Source organism: Bos indicus, chromosome 1 (genome assembly GCF_029378745.1).
Source record: "Bos indicus isolate NIAB-ARS_2022 breed Sahiwal x Tharparkar chromosome 1, NIAB-ARS_B.indTharparkar_mat_pri_1.0, whole genome shotgun sequence".
Classification (NCBI taxonomy): Eukaryota; Metazoa; Chordata; class Mammalia; order Artiodactyla; family Bovidae; genus Bos; species Bos indicus.
In genome coordinates, this window is record NC_091760.1 from 94,832,811 (window position 1) to 94,860,209 (window position 27,399).

General features: G+C 37.0%; 1 protein-coding gene across 1 annotated transcript in view; it reads left to right on the forward strand.

The window, feature by feature from the left end:
- Window positions 1-27,399, forward strand: part of SPATA16 (spermatogenesis associated 16) — a 277,685-nt gene that overhangs the window by 121,529 nt on the left and 128,757 nt on the right. Inside the window, exon 4 of the mRNA XM_070791798.1 lies at window positions 3,770-3,859. Within this exon, the coding sequence (XP_070647899.1) occupies window positions 3,770-3,859 (90 nt within the window). The remainder of the gene's footprint in view (window positions 1-3,769; window positions 3,860-27,399) is intronic.

Consider the following 27,399-nt stretch of genomic DNA (forward strand, 5'->3'; position numbering starts at 1 on the left):
TAATCTTGCCTTGAGAACCCCATGAACAGTTTTTGAAAAGGCAAAAAAGATAACAGGATTAGCCAGAAAGTTTTCAGGAAGGAGAAACTGTCCTCAAGCAGGATAAATTGTAGTTATATAATCCTTAGTACAGAGGCTTCCCTGGTGCCTCAGAGGGTAAAGCATCTGCTTAAAATGCAGGAGACCTGAGTTCGATCCCTGGGTCAGGAAGATTCCCTGGAGAAGGAAATGGCAACCCACTCTAGTACTCTTGCCTGGAAAATCCCATGGACAGAGAAGTCTGGTAGATTACAGTCCATGGGATCGCAAAGAGTCGGACACGACTGAGCAACTTCACTTTCAGGACAGAATTTAAGCTGTGTTGTTTGTTGTGTAATCATTGTTTAAAAAAAAAAAATAAGTGTTTTATGTGACTAAGACTAAGGAATGCAGAGAAAAAAAAAAAGATGTTTGTCCTTTCCTCCTCCTTGAGAATTCCAGACCCCTCTCTCCTCTCCTGACTTCTTATCAATCTGCCTAGGAATTGACTGTCTCATTATTAACGCTGTCTTCATTCCTCTGACAAAAATTCAATGACTTCCATAACTTAGCCATTCTAGCATGATTCTTATTTTTACCACAACCCCTATCAACATAACTAAGTCATAGCTATTTCCTCTCTTTTAAAATCAAACCAATCAGCACAGAGATCTCTCTCTGATTATAACTGTAGGTTGATTTATTTTCATTACAGTCCCAGTCAGATTGTACACTTCAGTCATAGACAGCCTCCCATAGGTCCCCAAATGGCATCAAATGATGAATGATTAAGAACTTTTTAAAAGATAAACCAATATTTCCTCTGTAAGTTATACACAACATAAAATGCATCTTTAAAAGAGCATTATAGAAAGCATCAAATAAATCAATAAAATGTAAAAAGTAGGCTTTACAATCACCACTAGCATTTCCTTGCCAAATATCTAACAGTGCATATCATAAGCACACAGTGAATGCTGCAATAATTATAAAGAAGCCAAAAATAATAAATGGCCAAACAATATCTCATCCCAAATTTATAAACTTCGTTTTGTAAGTACCTTCACCTTCAGGGTAGACTAGGTCCTAGACTTCTTGGTCCCTCTTATGAAGCAATGATTCACATGGCTCAGTGTCGGATGTTGTTACAGTTTAGAAGAACCTAGTCCAGTTTAGCAACAGTGACTTCCAAACTCATGTCCTCTACTGTATTTCTTCAACACCATAAAAAGGACTTATAATTATAAAAAATTTTTAAAGAAACCTATCCTTTTTAAAAATTACACGGAAACAATGTTTATCTCACTACCCACAAAAATCTCTTCCAAGACCACTTCAGTGACTCCTCCTCTCCCTTAGCCCTCTATTTTACTAAACCCTTCTCTCATCACTACTCCTCCTGTCCACCACACCCCATGCTTCTCTCCAGTCTAATCCATTTTTATGAAAAGAACACATCTGGCAAAGCAAGATTCTTGAAGAATAGCTCAGTAAAACCAAAATACTGCACCATGGGCAAAAAGATAACAAAGGAAAAAAAAATATGTTCATTCATAAGGATTTTGTCTCATCACATTTGCAGATATTTACTAAAAATGCCTAAGTGAATAAATATTACTAAGTAAGAGGAAAGAATTAGCCATGTTGTGAAAGAAGGGTTTCTGATCAGAGTTGGAAGACCCAGGCCCCTAGACAGAGCACTTCTCTTTTCACTCTGACCTAATTTTACAAGATTACTCTTACAGGGATAAAATTTACAAACATATTTCACTAACATACCTTTTTCTGAATTAATATAAAGTATTAGTACTAGATATTAATAGTTCAGTGTTGATATGGAATAAACTCATGGAATAGGCTTTAAATTTCCAACAGTTTAATCAGAAATCAATAAAGCAAATGGTCTGTGTTCTTGCAGGATTAATGTTATGTATTTGTACAAATTTCTAGTCATAGAATGTAGTAAAACTTTACTGACCCAGGCTTCTTTAATTCAGAAATCATCACAGAGAAGGAGTAAGATAACTTATGAAGTGCTGAGGCTAGGAGAGGAGAAACATAATAATAAATTTGAAGCAGCATTGCAGCCAACTATGAATGACTTTAGAAGGGTCCGTTAGTCTCTCTGGATTCTATTCACTTGTGTTTAAAGTGAGCTAAACTAGTCAATCAATTCACCTCATCATCATATAATTCTATGACTCTATGTGGGTCAGATAGATGCAGCTTTTTTATTTTATTCTTTCCATAAGCAATGTTTCTGGGAATGGGACTATTCTTGTCTGTATGTTTTTCTCAATCTCGAGTTCATGAATAACCTTAAAGGATCACATGAATTCCCTGAATTTAGGCAACCATGTTTATGTGCATTTTTTTAGACAGAGGTTCACAGCTTTAATTCTCCAATTTGTGAACCTCTCAAAAAAAAAAAAAAAAAAAAGATCAAGAATCACTTCCTTCATTAATAGACTAATTCTAAGTGATTCTCATCAACTTGTTAAAGCTGCTGCTGCTGCTGCTAAGTCACTTCAGTCATGTCCGGCTCTGTGTGACCCCACAGACGGCAGCCCACCAAGCTCCCCCATCCCTGGGATTCTCCAGGCAAGAACACTGGAGTGGGTTGCCATTTCCTTCTCCAATGCAGGAAAGTGAAAAGTGAAAGTGAAGTCGCTCAGTTGTGTCTGACTCTTCAAGACCCCATGGACTGCAGCCCACCAGGCTCCTCCATCCATGGGATTTTCCAGGCAAGAGTACTGGAGTGGGGTGCCATTGCCTTCTCCACATCAACTTGTAAAAGCAGGCACACACAAAAAAATTGTTTAATAGTCCTGTGTCGGTTCTATAACATTATGTATCTTACATCCACAAACACAACACATTCTGATATAAGCTATCCCTCAAACTTTCACTAATGGCTCTCTCCTCATTTGGTGATGAGTTGTGCTCTTCATTTGTCTAGCTTACCTCATTATATCAAAAGCTTTGAGCAGTGCCTGGCTTTCAGGGAAGCAAGGGAAAAGAAGAGCTACCAGTTTATCTCTAGGGAAAAAAGGCAGCTGTGGAGTGATCATCTTCTCATCTGAGCTTGGATTGTGACTCCAAAACTCTGTGAGATAATGGAAGAATCAGCAAGCAAGGATAGATAATCTTATCCAAAATCAAGCCTTGAAATTTCAGCAAAAGAAAATGTAAACCCAAAGTAAACAAGGGCCTTACCAAAAGTGGCAAGGTGAGAACCAGAATCCTTACCCAATGGTACAGGGTTCCTACCATTTCACTACAATTGTCCAACTGGGAGAAGGCACAGAACCCAACATGGATTGCAAACGAACAAGTCACCTATTCCAGTTCCACTCATTTAACTGAAATCCAGCAGCTAACAATCTCCTTCTTCATTATGGGTAGATAGACCACAATTTGAGATTTTTGCCTAATTTATCAGCATATGACAAATAAAATAACACGTGTCTTATATGTAATAAAAGTTGGATTCAAATTCTTTGTCATTGTTATAGCTATAAAAGTTAGCCAGTGTTATAAATAAAATTGCTTTTATCATGCAAACTTAATTTTCAATAATGCTTGTTTATTTATCTTAACTGACAATTACAGGAAGAAAAAATGATCCATTTCCTAGTGTCTTTTAAAATAGATGTATGTAAAATTGGATGATTGCTATTTCATTCCTATACACTTCTGGAAATTGACTTTTAAGAGCTTAATAACATTTGCATTTCTTTTATCTTTTCAGGAGCATTGTTTTAAACCCTGCCTATTTCCGAAATCATCTTCGTCAGGCAACAGTGTTTAGATGTCTGGAGAGATATTCAGAAGCTGCCCGGTATGTTTATTATAACTTTTGTGAAGATTTATTTCAAGTTAAATTAATTTCATTCTCAGCTTCTGGTAATAGCATAATAGAACTTTCCATTTCTCTCATGGAATATGATTTTACCAGAATTATTGTCTTATAAATGTCAAACCAACAATTATTGACTATCTTTTTCTTTAATTAAAGCCACTCTGTGTTCATAGCTCTTGGGAAAATTCAAACTTTCCAGCCATGAGGTCACTGATAATGATGGGAAAACTTCCAGGGAAGATTAGAAATGAACTTGACCTCTTGCTCTCAAGTACATTCCTGATCCTAGTTGTAATGACACAATTTTGTGACTCTCTCTATCTTGAGTTCTGGAAATAAAACCCAACCACATGAAAAGGATCTCAGCAGCCCATTTCTAGAAAAGATGGTCTAAGCTATAACACCAAGCGTTTTAAGAGGTGTCCTAAAGTATTGTCTCTTGGACCTGCAGTATGTTTCATAAAAACCTAGTGAAGCAGCTCCTGATATTCTCATCCCCAGAACCTAGACTTATGGCAAAGAATTACAAGACTTGTGTAACAGCCTCCATGCTACACTCAGAATTCCTTTGTACCTGTGGCAATGAAGGCTTTTTATTCCTGAGTTAAGATCATCATATTAGACTCCCCTTCCCTTTGTTAAATTCTCTCAAAGAATTTTCTTCATCTCCCAATGTATAGGTATCTATTGTTTCTTATCCAGCCAATTTACCATCCAAGGATTTTATCAATAAAGTGTGAGTGGTTTCTACATACACTCCAAACATAACTCCTAGGGAGAAATCCATAGTAATAGGAATGGGGAGCCTAGGTTGCTGGTGGCTACTATCTCTATAATATATATAAATAATACTTTCTTAGAAAATGAAAACTTTAAGAAATTTAAATAATAAATAATATAAATAGTAATAAAGTGATTTCATAAAATTGATACTATGAGTTTGACATGCATTCTATAAGACAGTCCTAGGTATTAAATGGCATCCCACTCCAGTACTCTTGCATGGAGAATCCCATGGATGCAGGAGCCTGGTAGGCTGCAGTCCATGGGGTCGCTAAGGGTCGGACACGACTGAGTGACTTTACTTTCACTTTTCACTTTCATGAATTGGAGAAGGAAATGGCAACCCACTCCAGTGTTCTTGCCTGGAGAATCCCAGGGATGGGGGAGCCTGGTGGACTGCCATCTATGGGGTCGCACAGAGTCGGACATGACTGAAGTGACGCAGCAGCAGCAGCAGCAGCAGGTATTACTTGAACTCATTTAAATGATGACGTGGAAGACTGAATTAATCACAATACTCTACCCACAGTCAACCACAATAGATAAGTCACACTATCTATTTATCTGTGCGGTAATGTCCTCTTTTAAAATTCAAAATATGTCTCTATCAATCTCATTTATACATTTTATTTTTCCTTATACTTGTTTCCTAAATGTTTTCTTACGTTAGCTACATACAACTTCTTCTACTTTTTATGTTCTTTACTGAGTTATCCCTGTGGCTTATTTTCTGCCTACATGTACTATGTGAGTGAAAGGGTATTTAAGAGATGATAGTAAGCTTCCTTCTGTCTGTAAAAGTCATTAACTACAAACAAATCTAATCAGTTTAGCATAAACAGATACAGTACAGTTATCTGTAAATAATTTTCTTTAAGAGGTAGTTCATTAATGTGTTTTCTGAATCTAATCAAAAAAATAACAGGAGAAAGCTAGATGCAACTTCAGAACTAGATTGCAACTAGTTAAAACTGCTAATAATACACTTAGGTTAACTTGTATAGACTCTAGAGAGCCCATTGTTAAATATTCAGGAACATTAGGAGAGCCAGTTGTTTACTGTAAAAGAAATTAGCGTTGCTGGGAGAATGTATACTATATAAATTGGCAAATGCTTCAAATCCATGATTTTGGAGTTTAGGGGAGAGCCAGACACCAGAAGATCATTGACTATAACTTAATTGTATCAAACCTAACCATTTGAGTTACACTGGTGATAAAAATTCTTTATGGTTCCTAAAACAAATGAACAAACAATGAGAACTAGAAAATTAAGAATTTGTCAGTACCTACAGGCAGTATTGGCATGAAACATCCATTTCCCTCGACATAATATCCCTGAAGTGTAATAAGTGCATCTGTTTCATATCATTTGATGGCTAACTTGACAATACTCCTTGAGAAGTTTCCTAATAACTGTTGGCTATACTGGTATGGACTTTCCAACAGAGAAGCAGATACAATTACTTTCAGATTCAAGTATTTTTCATCTTGGTTTCCTTGGCAATTATCGTCCTCAATATAGAGTATTGGCCATCCTTTTTTCCCCTCTAGGGAAAGAATAATATGACCCAAGAACATTAATATCTTAGTGTCTCTTAACTATTTGATTTCTAGTGTAAAACAATAAATACAAATCAATATATTAAGCATTCATACTTATCAATTAATTGCTTGGATACTTAGGTAGTTTGGGTTCAGGGCTCTTACAAACACATTATATGAAAACCCATTGAAAAAGCCCACACATCAAGATATTTTCTCTAAGGAGCCAAGTAGGCATGCTTCTGAGGTTGAAAGGCACCAAGCAAATACAAAAGAATGCCATTACCATGTAACACAGTAAGTCTTAAAACCATGATTCCCAGTCATGTAGGTCATCTCCCATCTGGTCCAAGATAGTGTATTTATAACTAGTCCCTAGGAAAGGTACTATTTAAAATTTTCTAAGCCTAACCATTCAGGTATGACCTAAATCAAATACCTTATGATTATACAGTGGACTGACAAATAGATTCAAGGGATTAGATCTGATACAGAGTTCCTGAAGAACTATGGACGGAGATTCATGACATTGTACAGGAGGCAGTGATCAAGATCATCCCCTTCCCCAAAAAAAGAAACGCAAAAAGGCAAAATGGTTGTCTGAGGAGGGCTTACAAATAGCTGTGAAAAGAAGAGAAGCAAAACACAAAGGAGAAAAGGAAAAATATACCCATTTAAATGCAGAGTTCCAAAGAATAGCAAGGAGAGATAAGAAAGCCTTCCTCAGAGATCAATGCAAAGAAATAGAGGAAGACAATAGAATGGTAAATACTAGAGACCTCTTCAAGAAAATTAGAGATACCAAGGGAACATTTCATACAAAGATGGACACAATAAAGGACAGAAATGATTATGGACCTAACAGAAGCAGAAGATATTAAGAAGTGTCAAGAATACACAGAAGAACTGTACAAAAGAGATCATCTGAGCCAGATAATCACAATGGTGTAATCACACTCACCTAGAACCAGAAATCCTGGGATGCAAAGTCAAGTAGGCTTTAGGAAGCATCACTATGAACAAAACTAGTAGAGGTGATGGAATTCGAGTTGAGCTATCACAAATCCTAAAATATGATGCTGTGAAAGTGCTTCACTCAATATGCCAGCAAATTTGGAAAACTCAGCAGTGGCCACAGGACTGGAAAAGGTCAATTTTCATTCCAATCCCAAAGAAACGCAATCCCAAAGAATGTTCAAACTACCATACAATTGCACTCATCTCACATGCTAGCAAAGTAATGCACAAATTCCTGCAAGCCAGGCTTCAACAATACATGAACTGTGAATTTCCAGATGTTCAAGCTGGTTTTAGAAAAGGCAGAGGAATCATAGATCAAATTGCCAACATCTGCTAGATTATAGAAAAAGTGAGAGAGTTCCAGAAATACATCTATTTTTGCTTTATTGAATATGCCAAAGCTTTTGACTATGTGGGTCACAACAAACTGTAGAAAATTCTGAAAGAGATGGGAATACCCTCACCTGCCTCTTGAGAAAACTGTATGCAGGTCAGGAAGCAACAGTTAGAACTGGACACGGAAGAACAGACTGGTTCCAGATCAGGAAAGGAGTATGTCAAGGCTGTATATTGTAACCCTGCTTATTTAATTTATATGCAGAGTACATCATGAGAAATGCTGGACTGGATGAAGCACAAGCTGGAATCAAAATTGCCAGGAGAATTATCAATAACCTCAGATATGCAGATGATACCACCCTTATGGCAGAAAGTGAAGAAGAACTAAAGAGTCTCTTGATGAAAATGAAAGAAGAGAGTGAAAAAGTTAACTTAAAGCTCAACATTCAGAAAACTAAGATCACAGAATCTGGTCCCATCACTTCATGGCAAATAGATGAGGAAACAATGGAAACAGTGACAGACTTTATTTTGGGGGCTCCAAAATCACTGCAGATGGTGATTGCAGCCATGAAATTAGAAGGTGCTTGCTCCTTGGAAGAAAAGCTATGACCAACCTAGACAGCATATTAAAAAGCAGAGACATTACTTTGCCAATAAAGGTCTGTCTAGTCAAAGCTTCTCCAGTTGTCATGTATGGATGTGACAGTTGGACTGTAAAGAAAGCTGAGTGCTGAAGAATTGATGCTTTTGAACTGTGGTGTTGGAGAAGACTCTTGAGGGTCCCTTGGATAGCAAGCAGATCCAACCAGTCCATCCTAAAGGAAATCAGTCCTGAATATTCATTGGAAGGACTGATGCTGAAGCTGAAACTCCAATACTTGGCTACCTGATGCAAAAAACTGACTCATTGGAAAAGACGTGATGCTGGGAATGATTGAAGGAGGGAGGAGAAATGGACGACAGGGGTTGGTTGGATGGCATCACCGACTAAATGGACATGAGTTTGAGTAAGCTCCGGGAGTTGGTGATGGACAGGGAAGCCTAGCATAGTGCAGTCCACGGGGTCGCGAAGAGTTGGTTACTACTGAGTGACTGAACTGAACTGAACTAAGCTAAAGCCTAACCAGATCTATTCAGGAAGGAATTCCTAATGAATAGACCAAAAAAGACATCTAAGACAGTTTCACAAAATCTCAGATTCTCAATCAGAGAGCCTAGAGGAAATGTAACTGAATAGAGGTTATCAGTCAGGTTTATGACAATAGGAAGGCCCTTTTATTTTATTGGTCAATATCTTTTCAGAAACATTCTACCAGAAGAAAGAGCTAGCATATATAAATGGTAGAAAGCAGAATAAAAATAAGGATATTTATTTTTGATTTAGGTTCTACAGGAATGCTAGTCACCCTCAAAAAATACCTTGTTGTTGTTTTTCAGTTGCTCAGTTGTTCTGACTCTTTGGGACCCTTTTGGACTGCAAGACTCCAGGCTTCCCTGTCCTTCACTAACTCCCAGATTTAGATCAGACTCATGTCCATTGAGTTGATGATGCCATCCAACCATCTCATCCTCTGCTGCCCTCTTCTCCTCCTGCTCTCAATCTTTCCCAGCATCAGGATCTTTTCCAATGAATTGGCTCTTTGCATCAGGTGGCCAAAGAAGACACCTGACACCAGTTAAATTGATGAAATCACATTTTTATACCATAAATCTAAATTGAGATTACTGTAATTACCCAAGAAACAGTAAATCTGTGAGGCCTACTTGAAATAGTCAACAGCCTAGCCCTTTAACATTTCTGTTTCTATCTCTATAAGTGTGTTGAAGCAGAATGTCCTTGCTGAAATCTGTCCCTCCTCCAACACACACACAATTTGACTTACCTTCATAAGAAAGATAAGACAAGAAACTATATATACAGATGTAAAAAAGCAAACCAAAGTCAAGACTATTTTATGAAGAGAACTAATGACTTTTGATAATATTAGTATATCTCTATATATTCGTCAACTAGCATAGCACTTGGCACAAACCAAATTTGCAGTTTACAAATTAAATTAGCTAGTTTTTGAGTTTGTGGTTAATAACCACTTAGCTTCATCAGTAAGGCAATATTACATGAAATGGTTGGTACAATCCTGGTTGAAAGAGAGATACAAGAGTGTGTACTTAATGGTAAAGTCATATGATATAATCATGCCTCCTATAATGAAGATTCATGGGGCAAAAAATAGATGACATTGCACAGAATGTTGAAGACCATGTTGTGTAAGGGATAGCAAACAGAAGATAACAGTAAGGGAGAGAAACACAACAAAGCCTCTTTATCCATCACTAAGGAAGAATTAGCTGTGTGTTTCCTCATACATGCAGAGAAGGCAATGGCACCCCACTCCAGTACTCTTGCCTGGAAAATCCCATGGACAGAGGAGACTGAAAGGCTGCAGTCCATGGGATCGCTGAAGGTTGGACACGACTGAGCAAATTCACTTTCACTTTTCACTTTCATGCATTGGAGAAGGAAATGGCAACCGACTCCAGTGTTCTTGCCTGGAGAATCTCAGGAACAGGGGAGCCTGGTGGGCTGCCGTCTATGGGGTTGCACAGAGTCGGACATGACTGAAGTGACTTAGCAGTAGCAGCAGCAGTTGCTCATGAATTAGATCATGGGAGACTAGAGCAGGAATAATACATTCAAATGCTTACAAAGCCCATGCAGATGATGTGTGAAGGGGACCAATTATAAGATAAAAGGATGTTATATAAAATACAGAACACTGGAGCTCACTAACTAGAGTCACCGTACAATTCATCTTTCAGACTGAACATTGTGATAGTGAAAGTGGGCACTTTTAAGAATTATAACAGGGAAACAGGCATAAATCAGGACTGTCAAGAGCACACTGGCCACACAGTATGAAAGGAGTAACCTTATTCAGGTCCAGTTAATGTTGCTATATAGAAATACAGGATATAACAATCAAATGTTGTAGATTTTTGAGTCTCCAAGAAATAGTATAATATTTCAGAGCTTTCCAAGAAATTTCTTGACTTTTGAATGTTGGCAATTATTACTAGTTTTTCAAACACAGTGTCATCTTAAGAAAGTTTAAGTAATCCCATTCATGAAAATGCAATTCACTGAAGAATCAATTGGCCAAGTGACCAATTTGCAGAATTCACCAAATTTAAAGTTTACTAAAACCTTACTCTAAGAAATAATCTTATTGACTAATTAATATTAATATGAATATATTTATATGTATATATTCCTCATGAATACATTTAGCAAACCTTTTTAATTTTTGAAAATTTTCAGTCCTTCAAAAGCTAAGGTTATAGAATGATTGATTCTTAAAAATATACTCTTGTGTGTATGATTATTACTCTACTATTCTTGAATACTCTATGACTGTTTAGTCTAAGTAACATAACCAAAATTGTAATTTGGAAGTTTAACAATTTAAACTAATTTCTTTCTACTTTGAAAGTCATTTTTTAAAACACTTTATCATTTTTAGGATTCATTCCCCAGTTTCTGAAGGGTGACCAAATTTGCCTGTGTGATAAAATGTAGTTTTATGTATTTATAGCATTTACAACAACTTGCATTTAATGAGGTGATCTTAACAGCTTTTTACTTTACCTCCTGACGCTAGAAAAAGCCAAAATAGGGGAAATGGACAATGGGCAACACGGCACAATCTGGGCTGTGTATTTCACAGAGGGGAGACTGAAGAGCAGAGAGAAATCATAGGCCCCAGAATTCTGGAGACCTGGCTCCTATAGGATTATTATAAATTTTCTAAAAAGTTAAACTGTCTTAGGATACCAAATGATATCATTTATACATGGAATCTTTAAAAAAAAAAAAAGTCTATAAATGAACTTATCTACCAAAACGAAACAGAATTAAAGATGTAGAAAATAAATTTATGATTACTGCAGGGTAAGAGGGTGGGGAATAAACTGGAAGCTAGGGATTGACATATACACACTACTATATATAAAATAGTTACCTAATACGGACCTACTGTATAGCACAGAGAACTCTACTCAATACCCTGTGATTGCCTATAGGAAAAGAATCTAAAAATGTGTGGGTATCTGTATAACAGATTGACTTTGCTGTATACCTGAAACTAACACAACATCATAAATCAATTATACCCAATAACATTTTTTTAAAAACATGAACCAGGATACAGAGCTTAAAAAAAGATTTGTTTTCAAAAAATAAAATAAATAAGCCATCTTAATAAGTAAGCATATTTATAAATTTAACAGATTAGTCATTTGACAACCTCATCATCTGATGAATTGATCAGAAGCCCAGAGAAGACTGTGGGCCATACCATCAGATTTAAAGCCCAGATCGAGTCCTCTCTCCAGCTCTAAATGGATACTAGAGTTTAATTTCTCAGCAATAAAGGCTGAGCTTCCTTCTACCAGCATAAGGACTCTGTCCCATATCAAATTTTGTGCAAGGCCAGTTGGGGTAAGATTTTAGTCCATTGTTGCCGCTGCTGCTGCTAAGTCACTTCAGTCGTGTCCAACTCTGTGTGACCCCATAGTCAGGAGCCCACGAGGCTCCCCCGTCCCTGGGATTCTCCAGGCAAGAACACTGGAGTGGGTTGCCATTTCCTTCTCCAATGCATGAAAGTGAAAAGTGAGAGTGAAATCCATTGTTAGACTATGTTAAACAGCAGACCACTGTTAGAAAAAGGTGTTATCTTAGAGAGTTCATTAGCTTTAGTTTACTTATCATCTACAACAAATCGGGTCTGCTCTATATTTTGAAATGTTATTTAGTGTCATGTTACTTTCTTAGGTCCCCAAATTAGTGCAGATGGTGACTGCCACCATGAAATTAAAACACGCTTTCTCCTAGGAAGAAAAACTACGACAAACCTAGACAGCGTATTAAAAAGCAGAGACATTACTTTGCCAACAAAGGTCCATACAGTCAAAGTTATGGTTTTTCCAGGAGTCATATACAGATGTGAGAAATCATAAAGAAGGCTGAGCATTGAAGAACTGATGCTTTTGAACTGTGGTGCTGAAGAAGACTCTTGATAGTACCCTGGAATGCAAGGAGATCAAATCAGTTAATCCTGGAGGAAATCAGCGTTGGATATTCATTGGAAAGGCTGATGCAAAAGCTGAAACTCCAGTACTTTGGCCACTTGATGGGAAGAGCCAACTCATTGGAAAAGACCCCAGTGCTGGGAAAGACGGAAAAGCTAAAGGGGAAGATGGTGATAGAGGATGAGATGGTTAGATAGCATCACTGACTCAATGCACATGAATTTGAGCAAACTCCAGGAGATAGTGAAGGACAGAGGAGCCTGGCATGCTTCAGTCCATGGGGTCACAAAGAGTTGGACATGACTTAGCAACTTAACAACACATGTAATATTGTGAGAAACAGATTAAATAACATAATATGTGCTCTAAATGTTTTCATCTTTGCTCTTAAAACACTGCACTAAATGACACATTAGATTGCAGAGCTGTTGTATATTACATATGCCTTTCAGGACTAAATAAAACAATTGGTTGTATCAGTCTGTTTATTGATACACTATGAATTTTCTCCCTCACAGCTAATTCTCAGCTTTGCCTCTCTCTTGCTTAACCTCTGATAGTGTCTTTCAGTTCACTCCTATTTAACCATTTTGGCCATTCTTATCCTCCTACTCTCCATTCACCTTTTTTCTTGCTTTATTCCACTTATCTTTTTCTGGACACAATTTAGCAACTAAAACAACAATACTTTTTCTGGGAAAAAAGTCCCTTCCTTCTGTGCATCCCCTTGTTTCAATAAGCCATTCTCAAAGCATCTCATTTGTTCTGTAAGACTTTGACTCTCCTTGATAACTGTCATTGATTTAACCGATCAATGATTACATCTGCTTTTGTTTTATTTTTGAAACTCTGAGACAAATTTGAATATTTGAATTTTCAGGAAATCTGTTCTATGGGTGAATATAAATGAAAATCTCAAACACTAAATTCCTTAAAACACAGAATCTTTTAGAACTGAATCATCAGCTATGCCTAAGGTATAACACATTAGAGTACAAATGTTTGAATTAGTATAAACACTTAAGGTCTGGGCTTTGTATGAATATCAGCATGTTCCAAGGTCGTTCCTTTGCCAAGCAGTATGCTACTGTTAAGCCAAATCAAGACATAAAATTTTAAGATGCGTTAATTCATAGCTACTCTCACTGACAATTCAAATAGTGGTTGGGAGAGGTGGCAGTAGGTAAGTTTCTTGAGACTCAGCAGAGGATTTGAGATTTTGATTCTGTGGTGGTTGTTTTCTTATGAAGTTGATCATACTGGAAATTGGAAATAATGCATATGCTAATATAAATTACAATCTGTCAAAAGAAAAGAGTGATCTAAAAATAAACTGAAGTGTTTGTTTAGAAATCTGGTGACATAAAACAGTGGTGTTGCTGTAGATAATCACTTAGGTATAGTAGTACAACAGCAAGCAGGAAGAAACTGTGTCAGCTTTTTTGGTGTCATGGGACTCTATGATTTTAAATGAGATTATTATGTATCTTGCAAAGGAGGAGAATATACTGACAGGTAGACTCAAGCAATTCTGAAGAGACGATAGCAGTGCTGGGAGCTCATTTTAACAGTTCTGATTCAGTTGAAAGTGTAAAATCCATTCATTCACCAGGCAAGATGCTAAAAATACATCACAGGATTTTTTGGTTACAGTAAGTTCTCATTTATGCCCACAAATAGATTAAATGAAGACTACAGGCTGATTTTTATTCTTAAATTGGCTGTCTGCCTGAAGGGCTTTCTTTCTCTTTACAGGAGGCAGTTCACCACTGTGAGAACAGCTTGAGTGTGGTCTGGCATTAGTCAGTCACATGTAACACTTGAGTGTGGTCTGGCATTAGTCAGTCACATGTAACATACAGTTAGGCATGATCATTCCACCACTAAATTGACTTTCCTCTTCCCTACATATGACAAATCTGCATGAACCCTAAATATTGTAAAAGTGTTCCTTATGTGTGATTTCTAAAACTGAGATTATTAAAGAGATATTTAGTCATTTCACATGACTTAGGCTAAATATCTAACTATAAGACAACAGCCCACCCAATTTTTATGTATGTAAGGTGTTGTATTTGTTATTTCAAGGAAAAAGTAAGCTTGAAACATACTACAGCTTCAAGTTCTAGCCATTTATTATGTCTTAAGGATTTAAAATTTCAGATTTATAAATGTCTAATTTTATAATAAAAACACTAAATATAAGGCTGTAATGACATCAGGTGGCTTAAAAAGCAATTCTGCTGCCTTAAGAAAAGTTTTGGACATGATCCAAATTATAAGTAAATTATTGCAAGGATACATAATCTTACGTCAATATAGAAAAAAAAATTGACTCAGGCTGTTAAAAACAACATCTGAAAATCCATTAGGGAAAAACAAACATTGATTGACTTCGTGAATTCTCCATCTTGCTTACATTTATAATGATAATTATTTCTGTCCCTTTTCTCTTTTGAATGATAGGCTACACATTTGCATTACCTTTAAACATTTCTAAACTAATTTTAAAATGCACAGTTCATGGACTGTGTGCACTTTCTGCAAATATTGGTCTAGAAAGCATATAGCACAGAGTACAGAGAAAGATTTTCTTTGCTATAGATCCAACCCTGTATCTTTAAAAAAAAAAAAAAAGTGAGTGGAGCAGTGACGAGAACATAAGAGAAAATGCAGAAAGGCCCTAGAATAGTCATGCTTAAAATGTGAAGAAATAAAAATCTCTTCCCTCGCCTCTTCCCTTCAATCAGAAATCCACCCGATTCCCTATTTTCTACGACAGGATTAAAAATTTGTAAGTTTAATCCTAAGGAGCTGCAGTTGAACTCAGAGTTCTGTGCTGTTTTCTAATATCTAAGTGTTGTCAAGTAAACTAGAGTTTAAAGTCTGTAAATGTTACAATTATGATATATGGATCAAAACCCCTATGTTTTCAATCTGTAAATTGGAGATAATAGTAGTATCTGTGTCACAGAGGTTATTATGAGGATAAATGAGACAATTTTATTGTGCACTTAGCACAGTGCTTGGCATATCATAAACTCTCAATAAAAAATGAGTATCATCATCATTTCTGTTGTTATTAACAATTATAGCTCTTAGAAGATAGATGAAGCTCCCTCCAAGAGAGTGAGTTTCTCAACATTGAAACCAGAATTTGTTGAGCAATCCTTTAGCTGAAATACTGCACTACAAGAGACAAGTTGGCACCCCAAGACCCTATCTCACTCTGAGAGTCAGCACATCTGTGTTTTTGAAAACCACTGTTAACATACAGGTTGAAGGACAAGATTATGGCTGCTTTAAGGAGTTAAAAGGGGCAAGACTCTAACTTTTTTAAAAATTGTGTACGTGTATGAATATACTGTGAATTCAAGCTTCCTGTTTCCACCTGAGTAATATTTCAATTATTCCCAAAGCAAATTACAATGTGGAGGTCTCCAAGGTTGTCAGGTATAATTTCAAATTACACAGAGAAAGAAAAGTGTTCAGGTCACCTGGTTTTTACTCCCATTCTTCCTTTTTTTTCCTTTCCACAATTCTCTCAAAAATAGCAATCACTTGACAAAAGATTTAAGCTAGGAATCCTAACATTGCCAGAAACTCCAACCAAAACTCTTCACTTTTTTTTTTTTTGGTAAATACTGGCATGGTTCATCATATTATTTTGCACATAATTTAAGTTTGATGCCACTAATTGTGAAAATTGCTTATAAGTCAAAAGTTCTGATTTTGTTTCTGCCTGCTAAAGAGAAATTATATACACTAGAAAATATAGTCAAGCCAGGAAAATTGTGTTCCACTCCCTGGGCTATATGTGACCCTGGGTAAGTAAATTAAGTAAGCTCTCTGAGTTTCAATTTCCTCAACCATAAAATGAAGATAATAATACTACCTTACAAAGTAAGCATAAGGAGTAAATAAAATAATGAATATAAGCATTAAACTCAGTGCCTGGCACATAGTAAGTCCTCAATGAATTATTGCTGCTGCTGCTACTGTTGTTACAAGCTTTGAAGATAAGGTTTAAAATTCTAATACCTTTACTCTGAATTAATTCTGTTGGGTGAAACTTTGGTATAAACATTCGACTACTCTCCTATTACCCCAATTTATCTCAGTTTTAGAAACCATCATCTATGAACCCCTGTTCTTTGCCAGAATTGTCAAAGTCTGACAAGCCAGATGCTTGTCTTGCATCATCTTTGTTTCTTTCAGCTCTGAAAGAAATTATATTCTGCATTTTGTAGGTGAAGAAATGTAAGTTAGAGCTTGAATGACTTGTCAAAAATCATACCATTGATAAGTAGCAAATATGAAATTCGAGTTTAATCTTATCATCAAATGCCTATTCCTGCACACACAAAAAAACTCACTTTGTGTTGCCAGATTTTTTAATATTTGGACAAGTTTGAAATGGCATTGCATTGTGATTTACATTTTCTTCCTTTATTGTTATTACTAATGAGCCTGTGTATTTTTAATATTTATTGGTCAATCATGTTTCTTCATCAGTGATATGTGCTTTTATCTTTTGCTCATTTCTTATTGAATTGTCTTTTTACCATTAAATTTATGGCCTTTTTATATACTCTAGGTACTAATCACTTTTGTTGCAAGTATTTCTTCCAACTTATGGCCTATATAATCATTCTCTTCATGGTATTTTTTAATTAAAAAAATAAGCCTAAGGACTTAATTAGTTTTAGTGTAATCAAATGTGTACAATTTCTTTATGATTTGCCCTATAAGAAATTTTCTTCTATTCTAAATTCTTGAGATAGCCTCCTATATTGTCTTCAAAAATTTTTTAAATGTTCTCTTTGCCTTTAAAGTTTTCACTCAAGAACAATCAATTTTTATGTATGGTGTGAGGTAGGAATCTATTATCATATTTTTCCCTCAGTGGATAGTAAATTATCTTAACATTATCCTACTAAATCCTTTTTCTATTGATCTTCAGTGTTGGTTCTGTCTAGATCAGTACACATATGAATATGTTGATTTCTGGTCTGATTTCTATTCATTCATCTATTTGTCTGTTACATTGCTAAAACCACACTATCCTACATAGGATGGATTTATAATATATCTTGATATATAGCAAAGAAAAGTTCCCCCACTGACTCTTTTTCAAGAATGTTTTATCTCTTGTTGACATTTTACTCTTCCACAAAAATTTTACAAAGGGTGAATTTGAATTCCAAACCAGAATAGTGTTAAGTTCTGGTTAGGAATTTCCAAAGAAGACTTGTAAATTCTTCCTGTGCTCCACCAGGATTCAATGTCAAGACTGGCATGAAGTTTCACTATTTTTCTCTGTAAGAGTTTCTTCTTTCATTGAACACATTATTTCATTAAAAAACCATTATGCAGGTGGTCTTCTATTCGGTCTTCACTATTCTTAGACCTCAAACTATGTCTCCTACCCACCATGCACATGTCTTGTTAAAATACAGTTACTAAACCAGTAAATATTAACCACAAACCAAACCTGCTGTCCCAAAATAGGAGAGATAGACAAAGAGAATCACAAGCTACTGGAGGTTAAATCTCTGAGCAGAATCCTCCATAAAAATCAATGCTGGGATAGGAAAATCTGAACTGTAACTGACAAATTTCTGGAGGCTCATTGTTGAAAACCCTCAGTTCAGTTAAGTCGCTCAGTCATGTGCGACTCTTTGCAACCCAATGGACTGCAGCATGCCAGGCTGCCCTGTCCATCACCAACTCCCAGAGTCCACCCAAACCCATGTCCATTGAGTTGGTGATGCCATCCAACCATCTCATCTTCTGTCATCCCCTTCTCCTCCTGCCTTCAATCTTTCCCAGCATCAGAATCTTTTCAAATGAGTCGATTCTTCCCATCAGGTAGACAAAGTATTGGAGTTTCAGCTTCAACATCAGTCTTACAAATGAACACCCAGGACTGATCTCCTTTAGGATGGACTGGTTAGATCCCCTTGCAGTCCAAGGGACTCTCAAGACTCTTCTCCAACACCACAGTTCAAAAGCATCAATTCTTCGGCATTCAGCTTTCTTTATAATCCAACTCTCACATCCATATATGACTACTGGAAAACCATAGCCTTGACTAGATGGACCTTTGTTGGCAAAGTAATGTCTCTGCTTTTTAATATTCTGTCTAGATTGGTCATAACTTTTCTTCCAAGGAATAAGTGTCTTTTTTTTTTATGGCTGCAATCACCATCTGCAGTGATTTTGGAGTACAAAAAAAACTAAATCTGCCACTGTTTCCGCTGTTTCCCCATCCATTTGCCATGAAGTGATGGGACCCGATGCCATGATCTTAGTTTTCTGAATGTTGAGCTTTAAGCCAACTTTTTCACTCTCCTCTTTCACTTTTATCAAGAGGCTCTTTAGTTCTTCTTTGCTTTCAGCCATAAGTGTGGTGTAATCTGCATATCTGAGGTTTTTGATATTTCTCCTGACAATCTTGATTCCAGCTTGTGCTTCATCCAGTCCAGCATTTCTCATGATGTACTCTGCATCTGTTGTTCCATGTCCAGTTCTAACTGTTGCTTCTTGACCTGCGTACAAATTTCTCAAGAGGCTCAGGTTGAAAACCCTGAGAACTAAAATTTTCAGGGTGTGGAGGGCCTCAGTCATAGGGAAACCCCTACACTTTGTAAGTTTTATCTCCAAGTGCTCCACCAGGTCCTCCCAGTGAATATAGGAGAAAAATTCCTTCATGTTTCCAGCAGAAGGAAAGGAAAAGAAACCATTTTGAAATATTCCAGAGAATTCTGCAACAGACCCTGCTTTCAAGTGAACATACTTTACCAGAGCCTAACATACCTGGAGGAAGAGAAATACACAATGCCAGTCCTTTCTAGCCATTCTGTCATGCCTAAAAAGTGAGTGGGGATACAAACTGGAAAGTATTAGTGATGCTCACAGTCCAAAAGCTCAGGTTCACCTAATGTAAATCATCAATTGAGAACTAATATTAGGACTTCATAATGCTTCCCCTCCTCCAACACCTTACCACTACATACCAAAAGCCTATTTACTACAGTTTCTTCTACCCATTACATCATGTCCCCATTGTAACAGAAACTTATGATGCATACTAAAAAGCAAATAGACACAGTTTGAAGAAACTGAACAAGCATCAGAATCATAATCATATGTGACAAGAAAGTGGGAATCATCAGAATGGGAACTTTTAAAAAATACATAATTAATATACTAAAGGACTTTTAAAAGAAAATAAATAACATGCAAGAACAGATGGATAATATAAGCAGAGAAATAAACATTCTAAGAAAGAGAAAACTTCTAGAGATTAAAACACTAACAGAAATGAAGAATGTTTTTGATCTTATTAGTAGAGTATATATATAGCTGAATAAAGAATCTCTGAACTTGAGGATATAAAAATAAGAATTTTCAAAATGGATTACTGAAAAGAAAAAAGTGATAGAAAAAAAATAAGAGAATATCTAAGAGCTGTGGGAAAACTGTAAAAGGTATAAAAGACATGTAATGGGAATACCAGAAGGAGAAGAAAGGAACAGAAGCAATATGTGAAGCAATCACTGAGAATTTCAAAATATTACTGTCAGACACCAAAACACAGATCAAAGAAGCCTAGAGAACAGAAAGCAGGACAAATGCCAAAAAAAAAAACATACATCTCAGCATATAATTTTTAAATCACAGAAATGAAAAGATAAAGAAAAAATTCTGAAAAGAAGCCACAAGAAAAAAAGTATCACAAACAGAGAAGCAAAGATAAGAATTACATCTGATTACTTCTCAGAATGCAGCCATGAAATTAAAAGATGCTCCTTGGAAGGAAAGTTATGACCAACCTAGACAGCATATTAAAAAGCAGAGACATTATTTTGTCAACAAAGGTCCATCTAGTCAAGGTATGGTTTTTCTAGTGGTCATGTATGTATGTGAGAGTTGGACTGTGAAGAAAGCTGAGTGCCAAAGAATTGATGCTTTTGAACTGTGGTGTTGGAGAAGACTCTTGAGGGTCCCTTGGACTGCAAGGAGATCCAACCAGTCCATCCTAAAGGAGATCAGTCCTGGGTGTTCATTGGTAGGACTGATGTTGAAGCTGAAACTCCAATACTTTGTCCACCTAATGGGAAGAATTGATTCATTTGAAAAGACCCTGATGTTGGGAAAGATTGAAGGCAGGAGGAGAAGGGGATGACAGAGGATGAGATGGTTGGATGACATCACACCAACTCGATGGACATGGGTTTGGGTGGACTCCGAGAGTTGGTGATGGACTGGGAGGCCTGGTGTGCTGTGGTTCATGGGGTCGCAAAGAGTCAGACACAACTGAGCAACTGAACTGAACTGAACTGACTCTTCCGAAAGCATGCAAGCAAGAAGAAAGTGGATGAAATATTTAAGTTGTTGAGAAGAAAACCCTACCAACCTTTAATTCTGTATCTTGCAAAAGTATCCTTCAAAAGTGAAGGAGAAATAAAGACTTTCTCAGACAAGCAAAAATTGAGAAAATCTGTTGCCAGTAGATCTGCCCTGCAAGAAATGTTTTTTTAGAAAGAGTTCTTCAAAGAAAAAGAAAATGATATAGATCAGAAACTCAGATCTGCAAACAGGGACACCATGAAAGAACGAATAAGTGAAGGTAAAATAAAAACATGTACTCTCAAATGAACTGACTGATAAGTTTATTGAAAAAATGATAGCAAAAATCTATTCAATTATGAAAGCTTGTGTTTATGTATATGGGCACCTATGTATACTTAGATCAATGCAGTGAATGACAGTAATGATACAAGGGACAGGAGATATGAATTAAGATTATTCTGCTGTTTTAAAGTCCTTGCATTATCTGTGGAATGGTATAGCTTTATTTGAAAGTGTACTTGAATTGGCTGTAAATGTATAGTGGAAATTCTAGGGCAACCACTGAAAAAGTAAAAAAAGAAAGTATAACTGATATGGAGAAAAAATATAAATCACATAAAATGCTCAACCAAAAACACAAAAGGCAAGAAAAATGTGAAAGATAAAAATAGGAGTAATGACATTAGAAAACAATAATAAATATGGTCAATATTAATCTAACTACATCATAATCATTGTAAATGTTATAAATATACCAATAAAAGACAGAGACTGTCAAAGTGGATCAGAAAATAATACCTAAGTCCTATCTACAAGAGACTGAATTTAAATATAAAGATGTCTATATTTTAAAAGTAAATGTAGAGAGATATACCATGCTAACACCAATCAAAGGAAAGTGGGAGTATCCATATGAATTTTAGATAGAGCTGACTTCAGACCAAGGAAAGTTTTCAGGGATAAAGAGAAGCATTGTGCATGTGTGCTAAGTCACTTCAGTTGTGTCTGACTCTTTGTGACTCTATGGACTGTAGCCCACCAGGCTCCTTTCTCTATAGGTATTCTCCAGGCAAGAATACTGGAGTAGGTTGCCATGTCCCCCTCCAGGATCTTCCTTTGATCCTGGAGGTATCAAACCTGCATCTCCTATATCTCCTACACTGGCAGGAGGGTTCTTTACCGCTAGAACAACCTGGGAAGCCCCGAAGAGGAACATTAAGTTCAGTGCAGTCACTCAGTCATACCCGACTCTTTGCGAACCCATGAGCCACAGCACACCAGGCCTCCCTGTCCAACACCAACGCCTGGAGTTTACCCAAACCCATGTCCATTGAGTTGGTGATGCCAACTATCTCATCCTCTGTTTTCCCCTTCTCCTCCTGCCCTCAATTTTTCCAGCATCAGGGTCTTTTCAAATGAGTCAGCTCTTTGCATCATGTGGCCAAAGTATTGGAGTTTCAGCTTCAACATCAGTCCTTCAATATCCAGCCTTGAGGTACTCCTTTTCCTATTTGGAACCAGTCTGTTGTTCCATGTCCAGTTCTAACTGTTGCTTCCTGACCTGCATACAGGTTTCTCAAAAGACAGGTCAGGTGGTCTCATATTCCCATCTCTTTCAGAATTTCCCACAGTTTATTGTGATCCACACAGTCAAAGGCTTTGGCATAGTCAGCAAAATGGAAATAGATGTTTTTCTGGAACTCTCTTGCTTTTTCAATGATCCAACAGATGTTGGCAACTTGATCTCTGGTTCCTCAGCCTTTTCTAAAACCAGCTTGAACATCTGGAAGTTTATGGTTCAAGTATAGCTAAAGCCTGGCATGGAGAATTTTGAGCATTACTTTACTAGTGTGTGAGATGAGTGCAATTGTGCAGTAGTTTGAGCATTCTTTGGCATTGCCTTTCTTTGGGATTGGAATGAAAGTTGATATTTTCCAGTCCCGTGGCCATTGCTGAGTTTTCCAAATTTGCTGACATATTGAGTGAAGCACTTTCACAGCATCATCTTTTAGGATATGAAATACCTCAATTGGAATTCCATCACCTCCACTAGCTTTGTTCATAGTGATGCTTCCTAAAGTCCACTTGACTTCACATTCCAGCATACCTGGCTCTAGGTGAGTGATCACACCATTGTGATTATCTGGGTCATGAAGATCTTTTTTGTACAGTTCTTCTGTGTATTCTTGCCACCTCTTCTTAATATCTTGAGGAACATTACATAATGGTAAATGAATCAATACTTCAAAAATATATGACAGTCTTTAATGTAGGTATTGTATGTGCCTAACAACAGAGGATCAAAATATATGGAACAAAAACTATAGAAATGCACAGAGAAATAGATGAACCCACCATTATGGTTGGGGATTTTAACACCTTTTTATCAGAAATTAAGATATCCAGCAGGCAAAAACAGAAATACATAGTTGAATTCCAACATAGTTTTGGAAGTCCTAGCCACAGCAATCAAAGAAGAAAAAGAAATAAAAGGAATCCATATTGGAAAAGAAGTAAAACTCTCACTGTTTGCAGATGATATGATCCTCTACATAGAAAACCCTAAAGGCATACCAGAAAATTACTAGACCTAATCAATATGGTAAAGTTGCAGGATATAAAATTAATACACAGAAGTCCCTTGCATTCCTATACACTAACAATGAAAAAAACAGAAAGAGAAATTAAGGAAACAATCCCATTCACCATTGCAACAAAAAGAATAAAATACTTAGGAATTAATTTACCTAAATAAACAAAAGACCTATATAGAGAGATCAAAGAGTCAGACATGACTGAGCGACTGAACTGAACTGAACTGATGAAACTATAAAACACTTTTGAAACAAAACAAAAATGACACAAATAGATGGGGAAATATACCATGTTCATGGACTGGAAGAATCAGTATAGTGAAATGAGTATACCACCCAAAGCAATCTATAGATTCAGCACAATCCCTATCAAACTACCAATGGTATCTGTCACAGAACTAGAACAAATAATTTCACAATTTGTATGGAAACACAAAAAACCTCAAATAGCCAAAGCAACCTTGAGAAAGAAGAATGGAACTGAAGGAATTAACCTTCCTGACTTCAGACTATACTACAAACCTACAGTCATCAAGAAAGTATGGTACTGGCACAAAAACAGAAATATAGATCAATGGAACAAAATAGAAACCCAGCGATAAATCCACGCATCTATGGACACCTTATCTTTGACAAAGGAGGCAAATATATAATAGAGAAAATACAATCTCTTTAACAAGTAGTGCTGGGAAAATTGGTAAACCATGTGTAAAAGAATGAAACTAGAACACTTTCTAATACCATAACAAAAATGAACTCAAAATGGATTAAAAATCTAAATATAAGACCAGAAACTATAAAACTTTCAGAGGAAAACATAATCAGAACACTCTTTGACATAAATCACAGCAAGATCCTCTATGACCCACCTCCCAGAGTAATGAAAATAAAGACAAACAAATGGGACCTCATTAAATTTAAAAGCTTTTGCACAATGAAGGAAACTATAAGCAAGGTGAAAAGGCAGCCTTCAGAATGGGAGAAAATAAGAGCAAATGAAACAACTGACAAAGATTTTATCTCCAAAATATACAAGCAGCTCATGCAGCTCAGCACCAGAAAAATGAACAACCCAACCAAAAAGTGTGTCAAAGAACTAAACAGACATTTTTCCAAAGAAGACATGCTGCTGCTGCTGCTAAGTCGCTTCAGTCGTGTCCGACTCTGTGTGACCCCAGAGACAGCAGCCTACCAGGCTCCCCCATCCCTGGGATTCTCCAGGCAAGAGTACTGGAGTGGGGTGCCATTGCCTTCTCCGGAAAGAAGACATATAGATGGCTAATAAACACATGAAAAGATGCTCAACATCACTATTAGATGAATGCAAATCAAAACCACATGAGGTATCATCTCACACCTGCCAGAATTGTTGCCATCAAAAGTCTACAAACAATAAATGCTGGAGAGGGTATGGAGAAAAGGGAACCCTTTTGCATTGCTCATGGGAATGCAAACTGATACAGCCACTGTGAAACATGGTATGGAGATTCCTTAAAAACTGGGAATAGAACTGCCATACAACCCAGCAGTTCCAATGCTGGGCCTATATACTGAGGAAACCAGAAGTGAAAGAGACACATGTACCCCAGTGTTTATTGCAGCACTGTTCACAATAGCTAGGACATGGAAGCAACCTAGATGTCCATTGGCAGATGAATGGATAAGGAAGTTGTGATATATATACACAATGGAATATTACTCAGCCATTAAAGGAATACATTTGAGTCAGTTCTAATGAGGTGGATCAAACTGGGGCCTATTATACAGAGTAAAGTAAGTCAGAAAGAGAAACATCAATAAGTATACTAATGCATATATATGGAATTTAGAAAGACGGTAATGACAATCCTATATGCAAGGCAGCAAAAGAGACATCGATGTAAAGAACGGACTTGGACTATGTGGGAGAAGGTGAGGGTGGGATGACTTGAGAGCATAGCACTGAAACATGTATATTACCATATATAAAACAGATGACCAGTGCAAGTTCAATGCATGAAGCAGGGCACTCAAAGTCGGTGCTCTAGAACAATCCAGAGGGATGGAGTGAGGAGGGAGGTGGGAAGGAATGTCAGGATAGGGGGACACATGTGCACTGGTGGCTGATTCACATTGATGTATGGCAAAAAACACCACAATATTGCAAAGTAATTATCCTCCAATTAAAATAAATTAATAGAAAAAAATAGTTGAATTCAACAACACCATAAATCAACTACAAAACTGACATCTATAGACTTCATCCAACAACAGCATATTAAATAGTTTTCTCATCTGCACAAGAAATAATTCATCAAAAGACAACTTCTAGTTTATAAAAAACACTTTAATTTTAAAAAATGGAAACCATACAGTATCTGCACTCAGATCACAGAATTAAACTAGAAAAGAATACAGAAAAATAAATGGAAAATCCCCCAAATACTTGGAGCTGGAGGTTAAACACAGTTCTAAAAAACAAATGAGTCAAGTAAAAAGTTTTGGAAGAATTTGTAAAATTTTCAACTAAAAGAAAATAAAATACAACTTACCAAAATCTGTATGTGCAGCAAAAGCAGTGTTTAGAGACAGCAAAATTTTTAATCTTGAATATATACACTAGTAAAGAATAAAGATCTGAAATTAATAAACTAGGTTCCACTTCAGTTCAGTTCAGTTGCTCAGTCGTGTCCGACTCTTTGTGACCCCATGATTCGCAGCATGCCAGGCCTCCCTGTCCATCACCATCTCCCAGAGTTCACTCAGACTCACGTCCATCGAGTCAGTGATGCCATCCAGCCATCTCATCCTCTGTCGTCCCCTTCTCCTCCTGCCCCCAATCCCTCCCAGCATCAGAGTCTTTTCCAATGAATCAACTCTTCGCATGAGGTGGTCAAAGTACTGGAGTTTCAGCTTCAGCATCATTCCCTCCAAAGAAATCCCAGGGCTGATCTCCTCTAGAATGGGCTGGTTGGATCTCCTTGCAGTCCAAGGGACTCTCAAGAGTCTTCTCCAACACCACATCAAAATCATCAATTCTTCAGTGCTCAGCTTTCTTCACAGTCCAACTCTCACATCCATACATGACCACAGGAAAAACCATAGCCTTGACTAGATGGACCTTTGTTGGCAAAGTAATGTCTCTGCTTTTTAATATGCTGTCTAGGTTGGCCACAACTTTTCTTCCAAGGAGTAAGATTTAATTTAATTTAATTTCATGTCTGCAGTCACCATCTGCAGTGATTTTGGAGCCCAAAAAGATAAAGTCTGACACTGTTTCCACTGTTTCCCCATCTATTTCTCATAAAGTGTTGGGACCAGATGCCATGATCCTAGTTTTCTGAATGTTGAGCTTTAAGCCAACTTGTTAACTCACCTCTTTCACTTTCATCAAGAGGCTTTTTAGTTCCTCTTCACTTTCTGTGATAAGGGTGGTGTCATCTGCATATCTGAGGGTATTGATATTTCTCCCGGGAATCATGATTCCAGCTGTGCTCCTTCCAGCCCAGCATTTCACTTAGGGCACTAGAAAAATTCAGTTCAGTTCAGTTCAGTCACTCAGTTGTGTCCGACTGTTTGTGACCCCATGAATCGCAGCATGCCGGCCTCCATGTCCATTACTAACTCCTGGAGTTTACTCAATCTCATGTCCACCAAGTCGGTGATGCCATCCAGCCATCTCATCCTGTTTCGTCCCCTTCTTCTCCTGCCCCCAGTCCCTCTCAGCATCAGTGTCTTTTCCAATGAGTCAACTTTTTGCATGAGGTGGCCGAAGTATTAGAGTTTCAGCATTAGCATCAGTGCTTCCAA